The sequence below is a fragment of the Colletotrichum fructicola genome (assembly GCF_000319635.2).
Source record: "Colletotrichum fructicola Nara gc5 chromosome Unknown KSG_Nara_v1_contig06, whole genome shotgun sequence".
Taxonomy (NCBI): domain Eukaryota; kingdom Fungi; phylum Ascomycota; class Sordariomycetes; order Glomerellales; family Glomerellaceae; genus Colletotrichum; species Colletotrichum fructicola.
In genome coordinates this window covers 4,772,907-4,789,297 of record NW_027094056.1, presented here as the reverse complement: position 1 = coordinate 4,789,297, position 16,391 = coordinate 4,772,907, and the positions used below count along the sequence as shown (strand labels likewise).

Below are 16,391 nucleotides of genomic sequence, written 5' to 3'. Positions count from 1 at the left end.
GGTATCGTGATGTAGCCCCTTTCAAGTCCCTCCTCCCGGGCCTGGGGAATCTCAGATGATTAGATAAGCCGCTAAGCAGCTCCTGTGGCTCTCAAGTGCCTGTACTATGCAGTAGTTGGTGTGCATCCAAGATGAAACTGGCGTGGGCGTTTGCGGGCTTCCCGCTATGCAGGATCCACTGCGCAGCGACAAGACGTGGAGGCGGTACTCAGTAAAGAGGCCATGTAAGGTACGGTAAGGTAAGGTATCTCAAGATGTGACAGGACAGTGGTGCCAGTGGTGTATCTGTCTAATTGAACATACGCTCACGCTCCCGACGCAGCGCTTCCATCATCAATCACCTCAAGTCATCTGCACCGCCCAGACCACACTAGGCTTGCTCGAGAAAGACCGCGTCTTGTATCTGGCGGCCATCTTCCTTCCTGCATCTTGCTCGTCACGTCCTCGCATGGACGGCTCCCCTTCTTTTTGACAACTCCACCTGCCGTCCGCCGATCGTGTTTTCTCATTCTCTCTCTCTCTCTCTCTCTCTCTCTCTCTCTCTCTCTCTCGCGCTCTCCGCTTCGACCTCCTCGCTCTTTGATCGCTTTTTTCCTCCTTCACATCTCTGGCACGGCCCAGACCTCCGACTGGACCTGACGACCTCCGCGCCCACTCTCCTCGCGCTCGTCATTGCCGCTCCTGCCGTCTCTCTCGTCTAGGCCCTCCCCTCCCACGAGCCAAGCTTCCTGCTGTCATCCGTTCACCATACCCGAATCGACGCCCGCATTCCGACGACCCGACCAAATAAACGATCCTACAACCACAACCTTCCGCCGCGTCCCTTCCCAGCATCTCGACTCGATTTCAAGGCCTTCACCGACCTCAAGGCCGGTCAAGCCCCTTTGCTGCGAGGTGCATTCAAAGCTGGCCTGGCTGAGCCAGCCGCCAGGGACAACCCCTCGACCGGGCTCACCTCGTACGTCACCAACCTGACGAACGAACTGGCGCCAACCAATTTGCGCTCTCGCTTCACCAAGAACATCGTCGACCGCGAAGCAGCCCACCATGGTCAAGCTCCTATCACCCGCGGCCTTCCCGCCGCGACGCCCTTCGAGCCTCTTACGATACGCCATCGCCGCCGTCTTCGTCTTGGCCCTCTTTTACTACTTCGACCCTCGCTCCCGTGGCATCCCCACGACCCAGCTTCAGCCCGAGAGGCCACAGACACCTCCTCAAAAACCAGATTCCATCCCACCGGTTAACACACAACATGACGCCGAGAAGCCTATCCCCGAGCCCGCGCCGAAGCCTGTCCACCCCATCGACGACGAGCCCACCAAAGCCGAGGGCGCCGTTCCCAAGAGGCCCGCCGAGACGCATCCCGCCGCCACAGGGTCGCACCCTATCGATACGCTCATCAAGGAAGCCGACGAGAGGTTCGATGGTCTACTGAAGAAGGAGTCCAAGACTCTCACAGCAGCCGCCAAGGCCTACCGCGACCGCCGTGGCCGCCACCCCCCGCCCGGCTTCGACGCCTGGTTCCAGTTCGCCCAGGAGCGCAAGGCCGTCATCGTCGAGGACTTTTTCGATCAAATTTACCACGACCTGCGCCCCTTCTGGGGCATGGAGCCTTCGCGCATCCGCAAGGAAGCGGCCGAGTACGAGATGACCATTAAGGTACGCAAGGGTCGCGCCACCCGCATCAGCGAGTGGTTTTGGACCGTCCACTGGACGAACATGATCAAGACGATCGAGCACCTGCTTCCCGACATGGACATTGCTCTCAACCCCATGGACGAGCCCCGCATGGTAGTGCCCTACGAGGACATGGCCCAGTACATGCGTGACGCTGCCCTAACGGAGGGGATGCCCGAGCCGAAAAAGGTCATGAACACATTCCAGGCGCTGCCGAACAATAAGAAGGAGCTCGATCGGAATGTAAAGGTCAAGAGCAAGCACTGGGAAGAGACAAGTACGTGCCGCCCCTCGGCAATCGAATCGATGATCTGTCTCAGACTAACTCTTTCCAGAACAGTATTGGCTCATTGCCCGTCGCGGATGTCCTCCAGACAGCCCTGCCCGGCTGGCAGCGACTCAAAAATCATTCGACCATACCCCAGGCATCGGCACCAAATACTCCAAAGCCCACATGCGAGATGGCTTCGTCGCGAACTACACCATGTCGACCGAAATTTGCCACCAACCTGACCTCCAAGGCCTCAATGGCATCTTCATCGAACCCCTCAGCACCTCCGCCACAACCGTCCTTTTCCCCATGTTCGGGGGTTCCAAGCTGGCCATCAACAACGAGATCCTTCTCCCCGCAGCCATGTATTGGACCGAAGAGGAACGCTTCAGTGGCGGCGGGTACCACGGTGGGCCGTGGAGCAGGAAGAAGGACGCCGTCATGTGGCGCGGCGTTGCGACTGGCGGGCGCAACCGCGTCAGTAACTGGAGGGGATTCCAGCGTCACCGCTTCGTCGCCATGAACAACGCGACCAAGGTCGCCGGCGCGGAGGACGGCACCATGGACCCCGTCAACTTTTCGCTCCCGGACAAGATGTACAACCTCGCGGCCCAGGCCATCAACAGTCTCGGCGAGTGGATTGGCTCTTGGGCAGACGTGGGCTTTACAGACCTCATGTGCGAGCCGCAGGGCCCCGCCGGCACTTGCAATTACACGAGCCCGCACTTCAACGTCACGGAAGGTGTCATGCTCACCGAGATGTACGACTCAAAGTACCTACCTGACATTGACGGCAACAGCTTTTCCGGGCGTTATCTGGCATTCCTGGGGAGCACGAGTCTGCCCATCAAAGCGACCCTTTGGCGCGAGTGGCACGATAGCCGGTTGGTTGCGTGGAAGCATTTCGTGCCAATGGACAGCCGCTTTAACGATTACTACGGCATCATGGAGTACTTCTTGGGCTACGGCGGCGACAGGCCCGCGCACGATGCCGAGGCGGAGAAGATTGCGATGGATGGCAAGGCGTGGGCCGAGAAGGCGCTGCGCAAGGAGGACATGCAGATCTACACGCTGCGGCTGCTTCTCGAGTACGCGCGCGTGACGGACGAGAGAAGAGAGAGGATGGGCTGGGTCCACGACTTGCTGGCGGAGAGCACGGCGACATGATGCAAGATATGGGCGCAGGTACTTTTCATGAGCTGGGACTTGGGAATGGCGTTTGGGAGTTGACGCAATGAGGATTTGTAACTTCACGCGTTCGGGTGCGGTTTTGTTTACGGATACCAGGGCATTACAAAACGGGGAATCAAAGAGGGCTATGGGCCACGTTACCAGGTACAGTGTACAACAGAGACAGCAACAAACCATGTCTGATGTTCTTTCGCGTTTGGTTCACGTATGTGACACCATTGAGATCAAGAGAGGCGGCTCGGAGTTTGATCCGCAGATGCCGGCTGAAGCCGCCGACACGGACGAGGGAGGACGAGGGAAGCCGAGCGAAGCCGGTCGTGAGCGACGGGGGTCCGCGTTGTATGCTTTGTTCGTTGACAGTCACTTGATGCATTTTCAAACAGCAGTCGCCGGCGGCGAGGCCACGGGGTTAATAGGATCGTGGCGCTTGCGAGGCAGTGAGGCAGCAGCACTAGTTTCGAGAATGCGAAGTTTTACGTAAACGCCAGGGATACTGCCATGTCGTTATATGGACGTGCAGAGATGTGATGGCCAGGCCCTATCCGATGAGAAGAGGGGAACAGATCCGATCCAAGAGAGACGAGAAGGTGGTCACAATGTGGGAAAAGAAGAAAAAGAACTGCAATGGCTTCCGGTTTGTGCCGGGAGATGAGGATGGGCGTCATCGTCATGGGGCCTCTGAGAGAGTTGGCCGTGGAGCTGATTGATAACGGCATGCAGGCGTGAATGCCGAGACTGAAAGCTGCGGTGTGGCCGCTTGGACGAATACGGCTTAGCCGACGGCCTGGTGAGATTCAATCTGATGTGAGCCCGTCGTTGCTTGGAGCTGGGGGGGGGGGGGGAACGTGGAGTGTGTGATGTGTGATGTACATGGCTGGTGGGGCTGGCCTCGCGATGCGGTTTTGGTGTGGTGGAGGGCCTCAATCTGCTGGGCAGCACAGCGCAGATTGCTGAGGTAATCCCACATGAGCGAGTGATCCAGGTGCTTGGAGATCGATAAGATAAGGCTGGCGATAACGAATCCTAGAGCGAACCTCGAGAAATCGACACTTTTGGAGGCATGTCGATGAGCAGCCTCGAACAGCAGCGGTTCGCCAACCGCGACGACAGAGCCGACGAGCAGAGAAAATGAAGGACGAGAAGACGGGAACACGAAGCAGAGGGAGGGAGGGGGCCGGCTGATTCGTGTGCTCCCAACAATTCCTGGCGGACGGTGTGCGCAAAGTTATCGAGTGTAATACTTCGGGTCGCCCTGCCATTAGGGATATCACCAACTCGCGATGGACGCGGGACGGGGGGGCGCCGGGCCTATTTAAATAATGCCTCGCACGCACGCTCGGGGCTCACCTGCCGTTAAGTGGCACAGCTCCGGGCGCGCCAGACCCCTAAGTGCAGGTGCCCCAGCGGTCTCCAGCGGCCCCCAGCGGGGTCGTCGCCCGTCGGCGCCGCTAGCCACGGAGGCAGCTCCACTGATGTTCCCCTAAGTGCAGGTCTACCCGCGGTGGGGTTTCGGCGAGGGTCCCACCTGAAGGACTGCTGGAACGCTGGGCTGGTGTCATCCACCACGCACCGCCGTCGCCGCCGCTCCGAATGCGTTGGATTGGAACTGAAGCGTGTAAGAGGCACACACACTCTGTCTCCAGCACAGCTGTTTCTCTGCCACCTGCGTCCGGGATGGATGCATGGCACGCGCCTTCTGAATCTCCGCAACCGCCACGAGCCGAGTCAAGCCCCAAGTCAGGTCTCATGGCCGTCGTCGCTGCCGTCGTCGCGCTGCCGCCGGCGCCGAGGGCACGACGGAAAAGGATTTAGATGCCTCGAGTGCCACCTTCTTTCCTCTTGTCCCTCTTCCCTTTTCCTCCACGCCCAAAACGCATTGCTCCCCTTCACATCCTTTCCCTCCTTCTTCTTCTTCTTCTCCTTTGCAAGACGTCCCCCTTCCATTGATACCCAGTTGTCGTTTCTTCTCCGTCACAATGCACACCTCCATGATCAAGTCCAAGTTCCTCAGCCACCCTGAGGATCTCGGCATCGTCGCTGTGGGCTTTTCGGGTGGCCAGGTAAGCTTGCTTGTTCGCCGTCTCTGCTCCTCGTTTCTCCGGTAGCTGACAACCCCGCCCCAGCAAAAACTCGGCGTCGACGCCGGTCCCAAGGCCCTGATCGACTCTGGCCTCATCACCCAGCTGCGCGACGAGCTCGGCTACAAGCTCCACGGCGACGACGAGGTACACTCGTACACCGACGTCATCCCCGAGTCGGACCCGCCGTTCCGCAACATGAAGAACCCCAAGGCCGTCTCCTCGGTGACCCAGCGCATCGCCGACCAGGTCTACCAGCAGTCGCGCCTCGGCCGCCTGACGCTGACGCTCGGCGGCGACCACAGCATCGCCATCGGCACTATTGCCGGCTCGGCCAAGGCCACCCGCGAGCGTCTCGGCCGCGAGATCGCCGTCATCTGGGTCGACGCCCACGCCGACATCAACACCCCCGAGACGAGCGACAGCGGCAACATCCACGGCATGCCCGTCGCCTTCGTGACGGGCCTCGCCAAGGAGGAGAAGCCCGAATACTTTGGCTGGCTCGGCGACGAGCACATGCTCAACATCAAGAAGCTCGTCTACATTGGCCTGAGAGACGTCGACGCCGGCGAGAAGAGGATCCTGAGGGAAAACGGCATCAAGGCGTTTAGCATGTTTGACATTGACCGGTAGGTTCTTCCGGCAGGCTGTGACGCCACACTGGGTGATGATTGACTGACTGGTCATGGCACAGCTACGGCATCGGCCGCGTCATGGAGATGGCGCTCGCGCACATTGGCACCGACACGCCCATCCACCTGTCGTTCGACGTGGACGCGCTGGATCCCCAGTGGGCGCCGTCCACGGGCACGCCCGTCCGCGGCGGCCTCACGTTGCGCGAGGGCGACTACATCTGCGAGTGTGTGCATGAGACGGGCAGCCTCGTGGCGGTGGATCTGGTGGAAGTCAACCCGCAGCTGGCGGCCGACAGTGCAAGCGAGACGATTCGGGCAGGATGCTCGCTCGTGAGATGTGCTTTGGGAGAGTCGTTGTTGTAGGCGTCGGGTTGTTGTTTTGAGAGCGATAGAATAAGATAGAGGAGGACTTGTTGAACAAGAACAGATGGCAGCCAAAAGTCGGCTGCAGACATGGTCTTTGACAAGGTAGAAACACCTTAGATGAACGGACAGAGATGTGGAAGTACAGAAGAGTATCAATAATACCACGCGACAGGCAAATTGTATGCCAATTCATCCGTCTCTCCATGTACTTGAGTTCCACAGATGTATGGGAGCCCGACAGGGCGTGTCTACCAAGCTTTTTGACTTGTCCGGCACGCCCAACCCACTCACGAGGCAGCGGTGACAGCGGTGGCAGCGGTGGCAGCGGCTCGGATGCGCCCCGGCTGCGGGGAGCAGTGGGTCTCGGGCCCGGACATGGCATTGGCCCTGATGATGTGCGCTGTCGGGGACCGCTTCCAGTCGGCCGACTGGCTCTATCCGTACGGGCGCCCAGCCATCGCCATTTTTGTATGCGGTCCTTCGCCCAGCCACCTGATTTGCAGCATCCGTGCGATAGGGGAGAAAACCTTCTGAGGGGAGAATCATATGATGTTTGAGTGCAGATGGAGGAACTTTCTGGATCGTTTGTTGCGGTGACCGTTTTGCAGTTATTTGGGGTTGCAACAGCGCTACCGAACAAATTGGTAAATGCCAAGTTACCTATACTTCATCACCTATTTTCCTGAATTCGCCCCGCCGTTCGAAGCTTGAGGAGACGCGACTTGACGCGACGTCGCCCGAGACATTCGCCGCAATCCAGCCAAGCCGAGCAAGAGACCATCACCATCGAAGCCTGCCGCATCTCACCTGCGTTGGGCTGCAGCTACCAGTGCCACACTCGCCGAGGTGAGGCGAGACGCGAGCGACCCTGATCGAACGAATTGCCGTCGCAGCCCGACACAACGCAACACTACGGCGACCGGGGGGTTCAGCGGTTCAGCGGTTCGCCGTCGCAGCAGCCCGCGCTCCCGTCGGCCGTTTCTTTTTCTCTTTTTGACGTGGCACGTCCAGGAGCACCACGCTGCGACCGCATCGCATCACTCCATATTGCGTCGCTCTGCCTCGTGTCGAGCCTCGCCCATCTTGGGTCGCATCCTCCCAATTTTATCTTGACTTGGCCTGCGCGTTTTATCACTGCGCAAATTGCGGCAAGGACGGGACCATTTTCGGAGTCTGCAACGGATTGGCGAACCTCAAGCACCCGATTGACGAAGCCACGAACGACGTCCAAAATCACGATCAAAGGCGCGGAATCACTGCCCACGTACGCGATCCTCCAAGACCGATCTACGACCACCGCACGAAGAAGCGCAACGATCCAATAGACCACGGCGAGGATGGCGACATCAACACTCACGAGTAGTTCCTACTACGACCGCCGCGTCGTCAGCCGGGTTCACAGCTACCAATGGCCCGGCATCCAGCTGAACCTCTGGATCCTCATCATGCTCGTCGCGTCGTGCCTCATCATCGGCGTCTTTGCGTCCTTTATCGAGATCCAGAACCAGCTGCTCCTGCCGATACCATGGTCCGTGACGGGAACCTCCCCATGCGCTGCTGCGGGCGCAATGCTGACGATCGCAGGTACTTCCCCTACTACATCACCGTCGCGTCGCTCGTCATCATCTTCATCGGCCTGCTGCTCTATCTCGTCTACCAGCGCCGCCTGCTGCCCGCCATCGTGATGATTGGCGCGTTCATCCTGTTCGTGCTGTGGTTTGTCGGCCTCGTGGTCGTGAGCATCCAGCTCTGGGGGCCAGACGGGTCGGTCTCGAGTACGTGCAACCTTGCCGTGTTCAATCGCAACCCGACAGGCCAGAGCCTGGATACCCTTGCGTGGCTGCAGCAGAGGAGTATATGTAGGTTTTCCAGCGTGCGCAAGTCTCGCCTGGGTGGTTGCTGACTGTGAGTGTAGGTCAAGCCTGGCAGGCGGTGTTTTCGTTTGCGCTTGTCGGGGCGTTGTTTTTGGTCTGGATCATGGTGATGGCGTTCCAGGTCTTTGCCGCATCGTGAGGAGGACGCAGTCACCAGGCCGGTTTCTGACAGTTTTTGGATGGAGTGAGTCTGCTTGACGGCGGAAGCATTTGCAGCGGCTACATGTGTGACGGCTTAATGGCGGCGGCGTTTTGTTTGATTTCGACTGCATATACGATGTCTCCGAGCACTGGACATTTTTCTTTCTGGTTTCAACGAGGCTATGACAAAGATAGACGGGCCACCCATCCGTATGACGAGGTACTAGATAATGTTGAAGTTGTGTTACGTGATGAAATGCGGCTGCGCGGCCTGCCGGCGTCTGCCTGGCAAAGGGCAACGACTGACGCAATCCCGTAGCATCAGACGAAAGACCGTCGGTTGACAGTCCGTCAGCGCATGAACCGTTCCCGTCTGGATCAACGACTAACTTCCATCATCGTCACATGTTGGGGCCCTACGCCCGGCCCGGCTGACGTAGATAGGTCTCACATCCCGGCGGCGCTCCCCGGCCTGGGGCGTACCTGAGGGATGCCGAACTGCCGGGCCAAGTAGATGCACAACGGCACACGGCGATCCTGTTATCTGCGTCCATCCATGCTGCGCTCATCGTAGTAGGGAGCGTGGATGGGTGAGGACCCTGGGTCTTGGCATTCTTTACATAGAAGCAGTGACAGACATTGTCCAGGGGCGGGCGGCTTGCTAGGAGGAAGGAACTGGCATGCATGCATTATGAGGCTGATCAAGCTTGTTCTCTCCGACCAAGTGCGTTGGTTTGGAGGATCGACGGTCGGACGGTAGTTTGGCGATGACGTAGTGGTCTGCGTGGTCTGGCGGCGCTCCGAAACTGGGAATCTGCGTCTAGAGGGGGCCCGGGATTGAGGCGATTAGCGTCATGGTGGGAACACTGCGAAGGTTCGATGGGGAAGGCGGGGGAGGGGCGATGATGAAAGGTCGTTTTGGTGCAGGTTTTTGGGTGCAGATTCGAGGGTGGTGGAATTGTACATAAGAAGGGGCGTTTCCTGCAATATTCAGTGTCGAAGCCAGATACAACGACCAACAACACAAAGACCCAATATTTGAAAAACCCAAACATCACATACACCACCATCAAAATGAACCCCTTCAAGAGCAGCAACAACCAGGCCCAGGCTGCCGGTCAACCTAAGGAGGACCCCGTTGACAAGGGTATGTGATGCGGTGCCGTCTACATTGTCCACAGCAGAACTGACGCAGCCTATCTAGCTTTCGACTTCGCTACCAAGAAGGCTGGCCACGACATGCCCCGCAGCACGGATGAGAAGATCACCGATGCTGGCCGCAACATGTACGAGAAGGTGACTGGGTAAGTAGCCAACGTAGCACCCTGGCAGAATTTCGCTGACAGTTGTTGGTATTTAGCAAGAAGGTCAACCCCAAGATTTCCAACTAGACGGTTGTGATATACGATGGACATGATTTGTAATATGAAATGGGATATGGATAAATAGACGACAACCGGAATTGTCGAGATCAATAATACTATATTGCATTGAAGTCTTGAATTTTCAACTAACTGCTATACAATGAAGAATGGCAACACAATCATCATGAGCTGGATTCATTTGGGATTTATGTCTGTCGTAAGTGTGACGATGGGATCATGCCTAAACTTCAATCGTACATATGAATACTGCTTGTGTATCACTAGTATTCAAGGATACAAGGCCCTCCGGATGTGGTTCGTAGCTTCCCCTATTGCCTGCATCTGCCACCACGAGTGAAGTAGCGCCGCTCCACCAATGGCATATAGCAGCTGGTTGCGGCAGGATCACGACGGGATGCGCGACGTGGGATGGCACCGGCGGCTGAGAGGGTCTGTGCGCGTGGCTTCGAGCGGGGCGAAGGACTGGGTCTGGTATCACTTCCCGGTAGCACTCTTTTCCGACCCGGCGAATGACTAATCACAAAATCGACCAATCCAGCGATCTTACTCAGGGGGATGGGTCCCCCCACCTTTCTCATTTCGGGCTAGTGCGGGTGCCCCAGCAACCAGTCGATTCAGCCAAGAAGAAGGCGGGCAGACAGATGGGCGGGCAGCCAGGCACGGCAGGCAGGGACCACGGCCGATGCAATCGCGATTTGGCACTTTGTTTGAATGGTTCGTGACAGGGACCCTTCATTAGCACTGGCCACGGCATTTACGAACACAGAAACTCGAGCCATCGAGTAAGGTGGATGCAGGAGGGAAGAAAAAAACACTGAAAGAAAGAGGTACGTGCGCATGCCTCCCGTTCCATGCAGCCAAATGAGCAGCAGGCAGGTGTGTGTGTGGCCCGGCCCAGCCCAATCCAGTCAATCCAGGCCAGGCCGCGTCGCTGCAGTCAGTGCCACAAGCACCACAGACACTGGACTGGGTCGTCAGGAGAAGAAGGAAGCAAAGAGAGGAAGAGAAAAAAAAAAAAAGGGGGGGAAAGAAAAGAAAAAGAGATCTGGGTTTTGACACCTTCTAGCTTGATCGCCGTCGCTGCTGGGCCCATTGACCCTGTCAGCGAATTCGCAACATCGCGCCCAGCCCACGCAACTCGACAACCCGACAACTCGACGGCATTGGACAACCGCCCCCGACCGGCCACCTTTTCTCAACCTCGACCGCCAAACGACCTATCACCGACTGCGCAACACCCAAACAAAGAAATCGGTCCCTCGACCGGCCGAATGCATCTCCAGAGTCGCCCAGCCACACTCCACCATGGACGATGAGGCGAGTCGGCCCCGGAGCCGCCTCGACGACTCCTCACGCCCAACAACCGCCCGCCGTGTCAATCACGACAGCGACAACGACGACAGTTTGCGCATCGACATCCATGAGCCCGAACCCGAGCAACACCATTCAGACTACCGGGAGAACAACAGCACCACACCCACCCCGGACGAGTCGCAGCTCACTCCCACAAAGTCCAATTCCCATCATGAGCCTCCCCCCGACCGCCACTCCTCCTCCAACTTCGTAGACAGCCGCAAACCCCCAAACGACTCCATGTTGCCTCCCCCTCGGCCACAGACCAACGCCGTCCTCGACAGCAGCTTCGTCGAGGGTCCTGCCTACGACGACTCCCGCCATGGCGACTCTATCGCTGAATCCGCCGTCCGAGCCCACTTGCAGGACGTCGAATCCAGCTTCGTCTCCCGCCTGTCCCCCATACCCACGATAACCCACGAGGGCGCCGACGACACGTACCTGTTTGACGGCGCTGCCTCCGCCAAGTCTGCCGCTCGCAACCAGCCCCCCGCGAGTCCTAGTCCCAGCCCCAGATCCGGCGCCCAACCCGCCGACAAGTCAGGCCTTGGGGACTTCACCGAGCTAAAGCCACAGGATTCTGCCTCCGTCGACATCTCCAACACGACCTCCTCTCTCGAGCAAATGTCGTCATCTCCAGCCGCAGCGGCCGCCGCACGAACCATTTCGCGGGCCCTGTCCAGCGCAAGCAACCGGACAGACAAGCAACCACAGGAGCCATCCGCCGCCGAAGACATGGACGAAGAGCGCTCGCATGCTCACGCCGAATCAGAGGCCGAGTCCACTTCCACCACGTTACGGAGCAAGCGATCTGACGGTAGCCTGCGCGGCGGCTCCGTAGACGCCGGCAGCACGCCAGGACACGCTCTGCGCTACGGCACACGGCCCAAGTACCTGCGAAGCCGCGGCGCCAGCCAGAGATCTTCCGTTTCCTCCTTCGTCACCAATCCCGACTCCCATGACGATCTCGAAAGCGATCCACCTACGGCCAATCTCGGTGTCGACTTCGCCCTCCAATCTGGTGGCGCTGCCACAACCACGAGCCTGCCCCGCAGCCTCAGCAGCATTCTGTCACGATCAGTCAGCATCGGCAGCATGGTTTCAGGCATGGACGACCCTGAGTCTCTGCCAAGCCAGCTGGAGACGCTCGACGAGGTCGAGACCGGATTCACCCCTCGTCGACCGAACAGGAACGAAGACCTCCTCGCCACCCCGAAACCATCCAAGGAAAACCTGACCGCCCCAACCGACACAGTAATCGCCCGCCATGTTAGGAATGTGCAGGTGCCCGAGTCGCTGGCGCAGGAGTACAGATCTAAGAGTGGCTTCGTCACGCCTCGCAAGCCCTCGGAAGCACCGCTCGGCGCCTCCACGCGGTCGGGTAAGAACCTGACGCTGAAGGAGCAGAGCAGCACCATCGAACGGCTGTCCAAGGAAAACTTTGACCTGAAGCTCAAAGTCATGTTCTTGAGTGACCGACTTGACAAGCTCTCCGAAGAGGGTGTTAAGGAGATGATCTCGGAGAATGTGGAGCTCAAGACAAGCCTGGCCGTCATCCAGCGCGACAACAAGGCGCTGCGGAAGAAGGTCAAGGAGCTGGAAAAGCAGCTCAAGGACGACCACGAGCGACCCGGAACGGCGAGGAGTGGCGGATCATCTAACGACTCGTCCGACCAAGATGCCCAAGAGCGTGAAGAGGAGCTTCTGTACCTGAGAGAGCGCATGGAAGCCTACGAGACCGAGTTCGAGAGGCTCAGGAAAGAGAGCATGTCCAAGGAGGCTGAGAAGCGCAAACTCGCAGAGGTGGTCAAATCGCTGGGTGAGAGGTCAGGCGGCAATCTCGGCAGCCAGGAGGAGGCGGACGTGTGGAAGGATCTGCTCGAACAAGAAACAGCACGTCGGGAACAGTCTGACGAAGACAATCGCAAGTTGCGCGATGAGATTTTCCGACTGAAGCAAGAGATGTCCAGCGCCCACGGCGGCCTGCATCATACGACCAACATTTACAATATTACGAAAAAGCAACGGCAGACTTCACCAAGCCGGCCTGTCTCGGGACTGTCGGGTGACATCGAAACGAACGGCGGATTCAGTGCTGCTAGCACCCTGGTGGACGAGCTGCGTAGGGAGAGCGAGCAGTTGCGACACGAGAACGCCGAGCTGCGGCGCGAGGTGGGAGCGCAGACGTCCATGCTTACATCGCGAAACCGCGAGAAGGAGCGTCTGTACCAGGAGATTGAGGATCTGAAGATGGCACAGAGACGCGGCGGTCCAGCGCCGTCAACAATAGACTCGCTCCTGGAGCGGTCTGCATCCCGAGCTGGCGCACACCACAGGTCGATGTCCCGTGTCAGTGCCGGCAGAACTCAAATGACGGAAATCGACGAGCTCGAGCGCGAGGAGCTGGAGAGCAAGCTTGCTGAAACCCGCGACAAGATCAACGAGCTCAAGCTCCAGAACCAGGAGCTCCAGCGTGAACTCGAGGGATGCATGAACGACTTTGAAACCGCAATCGACGCCAAGCGGCAGGCAGAAGACATAGCTGTGGCCCTCCAGGAAGATCTTGACAACGCCATGAACGACTTGGTGGCATTACAGGCAGAGAGGGACGAGGCGTTGAGAGAGCAAGCCGACATGGAGACGGAGTTTGAGTCGCTGCGGAAAGAGGCACAGGAGGAGATCGACGCGCTCGAGGGCGAAGCCGATCAGCATTCGAATGAGATCGAGAGGCTCAAGCTGGAGCTGAACGATCGGACAGAGAACTTTGACGCCCTGCAGGAGGAAATGCGGAAGATGAGCGAGGCACTCGTACGGCTCGAGGACGACCAGGCGGCTAAGATTCGCAGGATTCAGCAGCTGGAGCAAGAACTCGCGGACGCTAATAAGGAATCGGAGGAACTGGAGGCCAAGCTGCTCGAGTCGAACGACAAGGCCCAACGGCTCAGTGTGCAACAAGAGTCCAGCCAGGGCGAGATTGCCTTCTTGCGAGAAGAGCAAGAGGGCGACAAGATTCGCATCGGCGACCTCGAGGCAGCACTCGCCAACACCGAGCAGAGTCTACGTGATGAGCGTGATCGAATCAAGGAGCTGGAGCAGCGCCTTGCGACGGAGCGTCGGCAACGTGAGATTGTGGCCAACAAGGAGAAGGAAGAGGTGCAGCAGTTTGTCAACGATCTCAATCGCGAGATGTCAGCGGCCAAGGACGAAGCGCGTAGGTTGCGTAAGAATCTTACCTCTCGCGAAGTCGAAGCCACCGAGTGGAAGGAGCGGCTCATGGAGCTGGAGAACAATCTCAGGGAGGCACTGGGCGACCTTAACGGGACGCGCTCCAGTCTCCTCAAGGTGAGCAAGGGATCTGGACACACTGATGCGCACGCTAACAGGAGCAGTCGATTGCAAAGCTTCAGCGAGAGCTGGAGAACACCGTCCGCGAACTGGACACGACCAAGGCATCGTTGGTGGAGAAGGATCGCATCATCAAGCAGCGTGACGCTCTGCTGGAGTCGCACGGCTTGGAATCGCGCAAACTCGCGGTCGAGCTCGAGAAGGAGATTCAGGCACACAGCACTACGAAGAACCAATTCGAGACGTTCAGAAAGACACATCAGCACGTCACTAGGACCGTCAGCACGCAGGACCTCCGGATCTCGGAACTCGAGTCAACGCGCACACAGGACAAGAAGAGAATTGCCCAGCTGGAGTCGACGTTCAAGGATCAGCTGACGGAACGCAACAACTTGCTGTTGGTTTTGTGGACACGCCTCTCCGCGCTTTGCGGCACAGACTGGGCCCACGACAACAGTCTCATCAACGGCCGAGCGCTGCCGTCACTAGAGGCGGTTGCCACGATGCTTCCAGGCTTCAGCAAGAACCTCTTGTTCGCAGTGAAGACGATCGAGGGCATGATTGGCGGGTTCTCCTCCCGCATCAAGGGTGTGGAGAGAGATCTCTGGCGCGAGTATCAGACCCTGGAGACAAACCTCGAGACGAAGAACAAGAAGCTGGAAAGGCTCGAGACGATTGTCCGCAACGGCATGGCGTCCGGGACTCTTGGCGCTTACGAGCAGGCCAGAATGGCGCGGCTTGAAGACGCATACCGTCAGCTCAAGGTGGAAAATGCGACACTTCGAACCGCGCAGGACGTTAGAAGCCGGGCCGCGTATTCAGCCAACAACGACCCCAATGCTGCTGCCGCGGACCCTGTAAGCGGGAGCCCCTCTCCGTCCATTCCCACCGGACCTCGCGACCGAGAACGGAAGCCGCGCAAGGGCGAGCGCACGTCGACAATGACGCGCAGCGCATCCAGCCACACGGTGACAACGCCAGGCTCGACGAACCACAATCCGTTCGAGACAGCCTTGGCGGAGCGAGAAGTCACCACCGACAACCGATGGATCTTCAAGCTGCGCGACTTGGAGAACAAGCTCAAGGCGGAACGCGAGGGACGGTCACAAGATCGCAGCGCCGCGAGACAGAGACTCGGCGGGTTGGAGTCGGAGAACCGCGCGCTGCAAAGCGAGGTGGCGCGGATCCGCCGGGCCAACGGGGCCATGGAGTGAGGCGGCGGAGGCGAATCACGAACCAACCAAGTTTCTTTTGTACTATTTCACCCTTTGTATCACTAGAGCCCGGAGAACTGGAGCGGGATAACCTTTCGTTGCGCCCTTGTTTTGTGCATCTGTCAGACCAGCAACGTATGGTGGAAGCTGGGGATCTGGGGGAGTTTGAGGAGAACGGCCGCCTTTTGGGATACTTTAATATGGATCATCACGCCTGCCAGCATTCTCTCCACGGCATTAGATGCTCGCACTGCTCGTGAAACGTGTGTGGATTGTCTGCGAGAATTTGAGTGAGCAAACCTGACTGACATCTACTTAGTATGGCAATCCGAAGCCTCTGCTGATGGATTCGCCCCCCGTCGTCGGACTTCCCTAGACAGCCACCAATGACCAAATGCTCCGCAACTATTCGACGACAGCACCTCGGTCAGGGTCCGGGAGAAGGGATGTACGCATGGATGCACGCAGGTAAGGTGTCCTGCGTGTCATATGCGGCCCTGCTGTCGGGCGGGGCCCCGCGTTTTCGAGCCCGGGCGGAGTCTGTCGGGCTTCCGCTTTGGGAAAAGCCGACGGTGCGGAGTGTCGCACTGGATCGGGTGCTGGGTCACGTAGGTATAAGAGAAGCTCGACGACTTTGATGTTGATGGCGACAATCAGCAGTATTGGCTTATTGGAGCATATATAAACTGTATCTTGTTTACTTCCTGGCGTATCATTCTTTGCCCTTGAGTCTTTGGATATCTCCTGTGAATGGGCGACTTACACGGCATCAGCCGCATTTTTTCAACATTCAAAAAGCCAGCGACGTTTGCAACTGCCACATGTCCACCATGTCTCGCCTCCTAAGTCTTTCTCGGAACG

At 58.3% G+C, this 16,391-nt stretch overlaps 5 protein-coding genes across 5 annotated transcripts; all 5 read left to right on the top strand.

The window, feature by feature from the left end:
- Positions 1-1,047: 1,047 nt before the first annotated feature.
- On the top strand, positions 1,048-3,115 carry CXT1-0 (Beta-1,2-xylosyltransferase 1; the record flags this gene model as incomplete). The annotated part of the gene is made up of 2 exons (XM_032027878.1): positions 1,048-1,954; positions 2,013-3,115. 2 exons carry the CDS (start codon positions 1,048-1,050, stop codon positions 3,113-3,115), a joined length of 2,010 nt encoding a protein of 669 aa, XP_031875781.1.
- Positions 3,116-5,115: 2,000 nt separating this feature from the next.
- Positions 5,116-6,215, top strand: aga-1 (Arginase; the record flags this gene model as incomplete). The annotated part of the gene is made up of 3 exons (XM_032027879.1): positions 5,116-5,199; positions 5,263-5,846; positions 5,912-6,215. The coding sequence occupies 3 exons, from the start codon at positions 5,116-5,118 to the stop codon at positions 6,213-6,215; spliced, it is 972 nt and encodes a 323-aa protein (XP_031875783.1).
- Positions 6,216-7,555: 1,340 nt separating this feature from the next.
- Positions 7,556-8,231, top strand: CGGC5_v011635 (uncharacterized protein; the record flags this gene model as incomplete). Its single annotated transcript, XM_032027880.1, has 3 exons — positions 7,556-7,746; positions 7,803-8,077; positions 8,134-8,231. The coding sequence occupies 3 exons, from the start codon at positions 7,556-7,558 to the stop codon at positions 8,229-8,231; spliced, it is 564 nt and encodes a 187-aa protein (XP_031875782.1).
- A 1,076-nt stretch (positions 8,232-9,307) lies between these two features.
- On the top strand, positions 9,308-9,624 carry CGGC5_v011634 (uncharacterized protein; the record flags this gene model as incomplete). The annotated part of the gene is made up of 3 exons (XM_032027881.1): positions 9,308-9,380; positions 9,438-9,537; positions 9,594-9,624. 3 exons carry the CDS (start codon positions 9,308-9,310, stop codon positions 9,622-9,624), a joined length of 204 nt encoding a protein of 67 aa, XP_031875785.1.
- A 1,299-nt stretch (positions 9,625-10,923) lies between these two features.
- apsB (Anucleate primary sterigmata protein B) lies at positions 10,924-15,874 on the top strand (the record flags this gene model as incomplete). Its single annotated transcript, XM_032027882.1, has 4 exons — positions 10,924-14,313; positions 14,361-15,526; positions 15,752-15,793; positions 15,850-15,874. The coding sequence occupies 4 exons, from the start codon at positions 10,924-10,926 to the stop codon at positions 15,872-15,874; spliced, it is 4,623 nt and encodes a 1,540-aa protein (XP_031875784.1).
- Between the last annotated feature and the right edge of the window lie 517 nt (positions 15,875-16,391).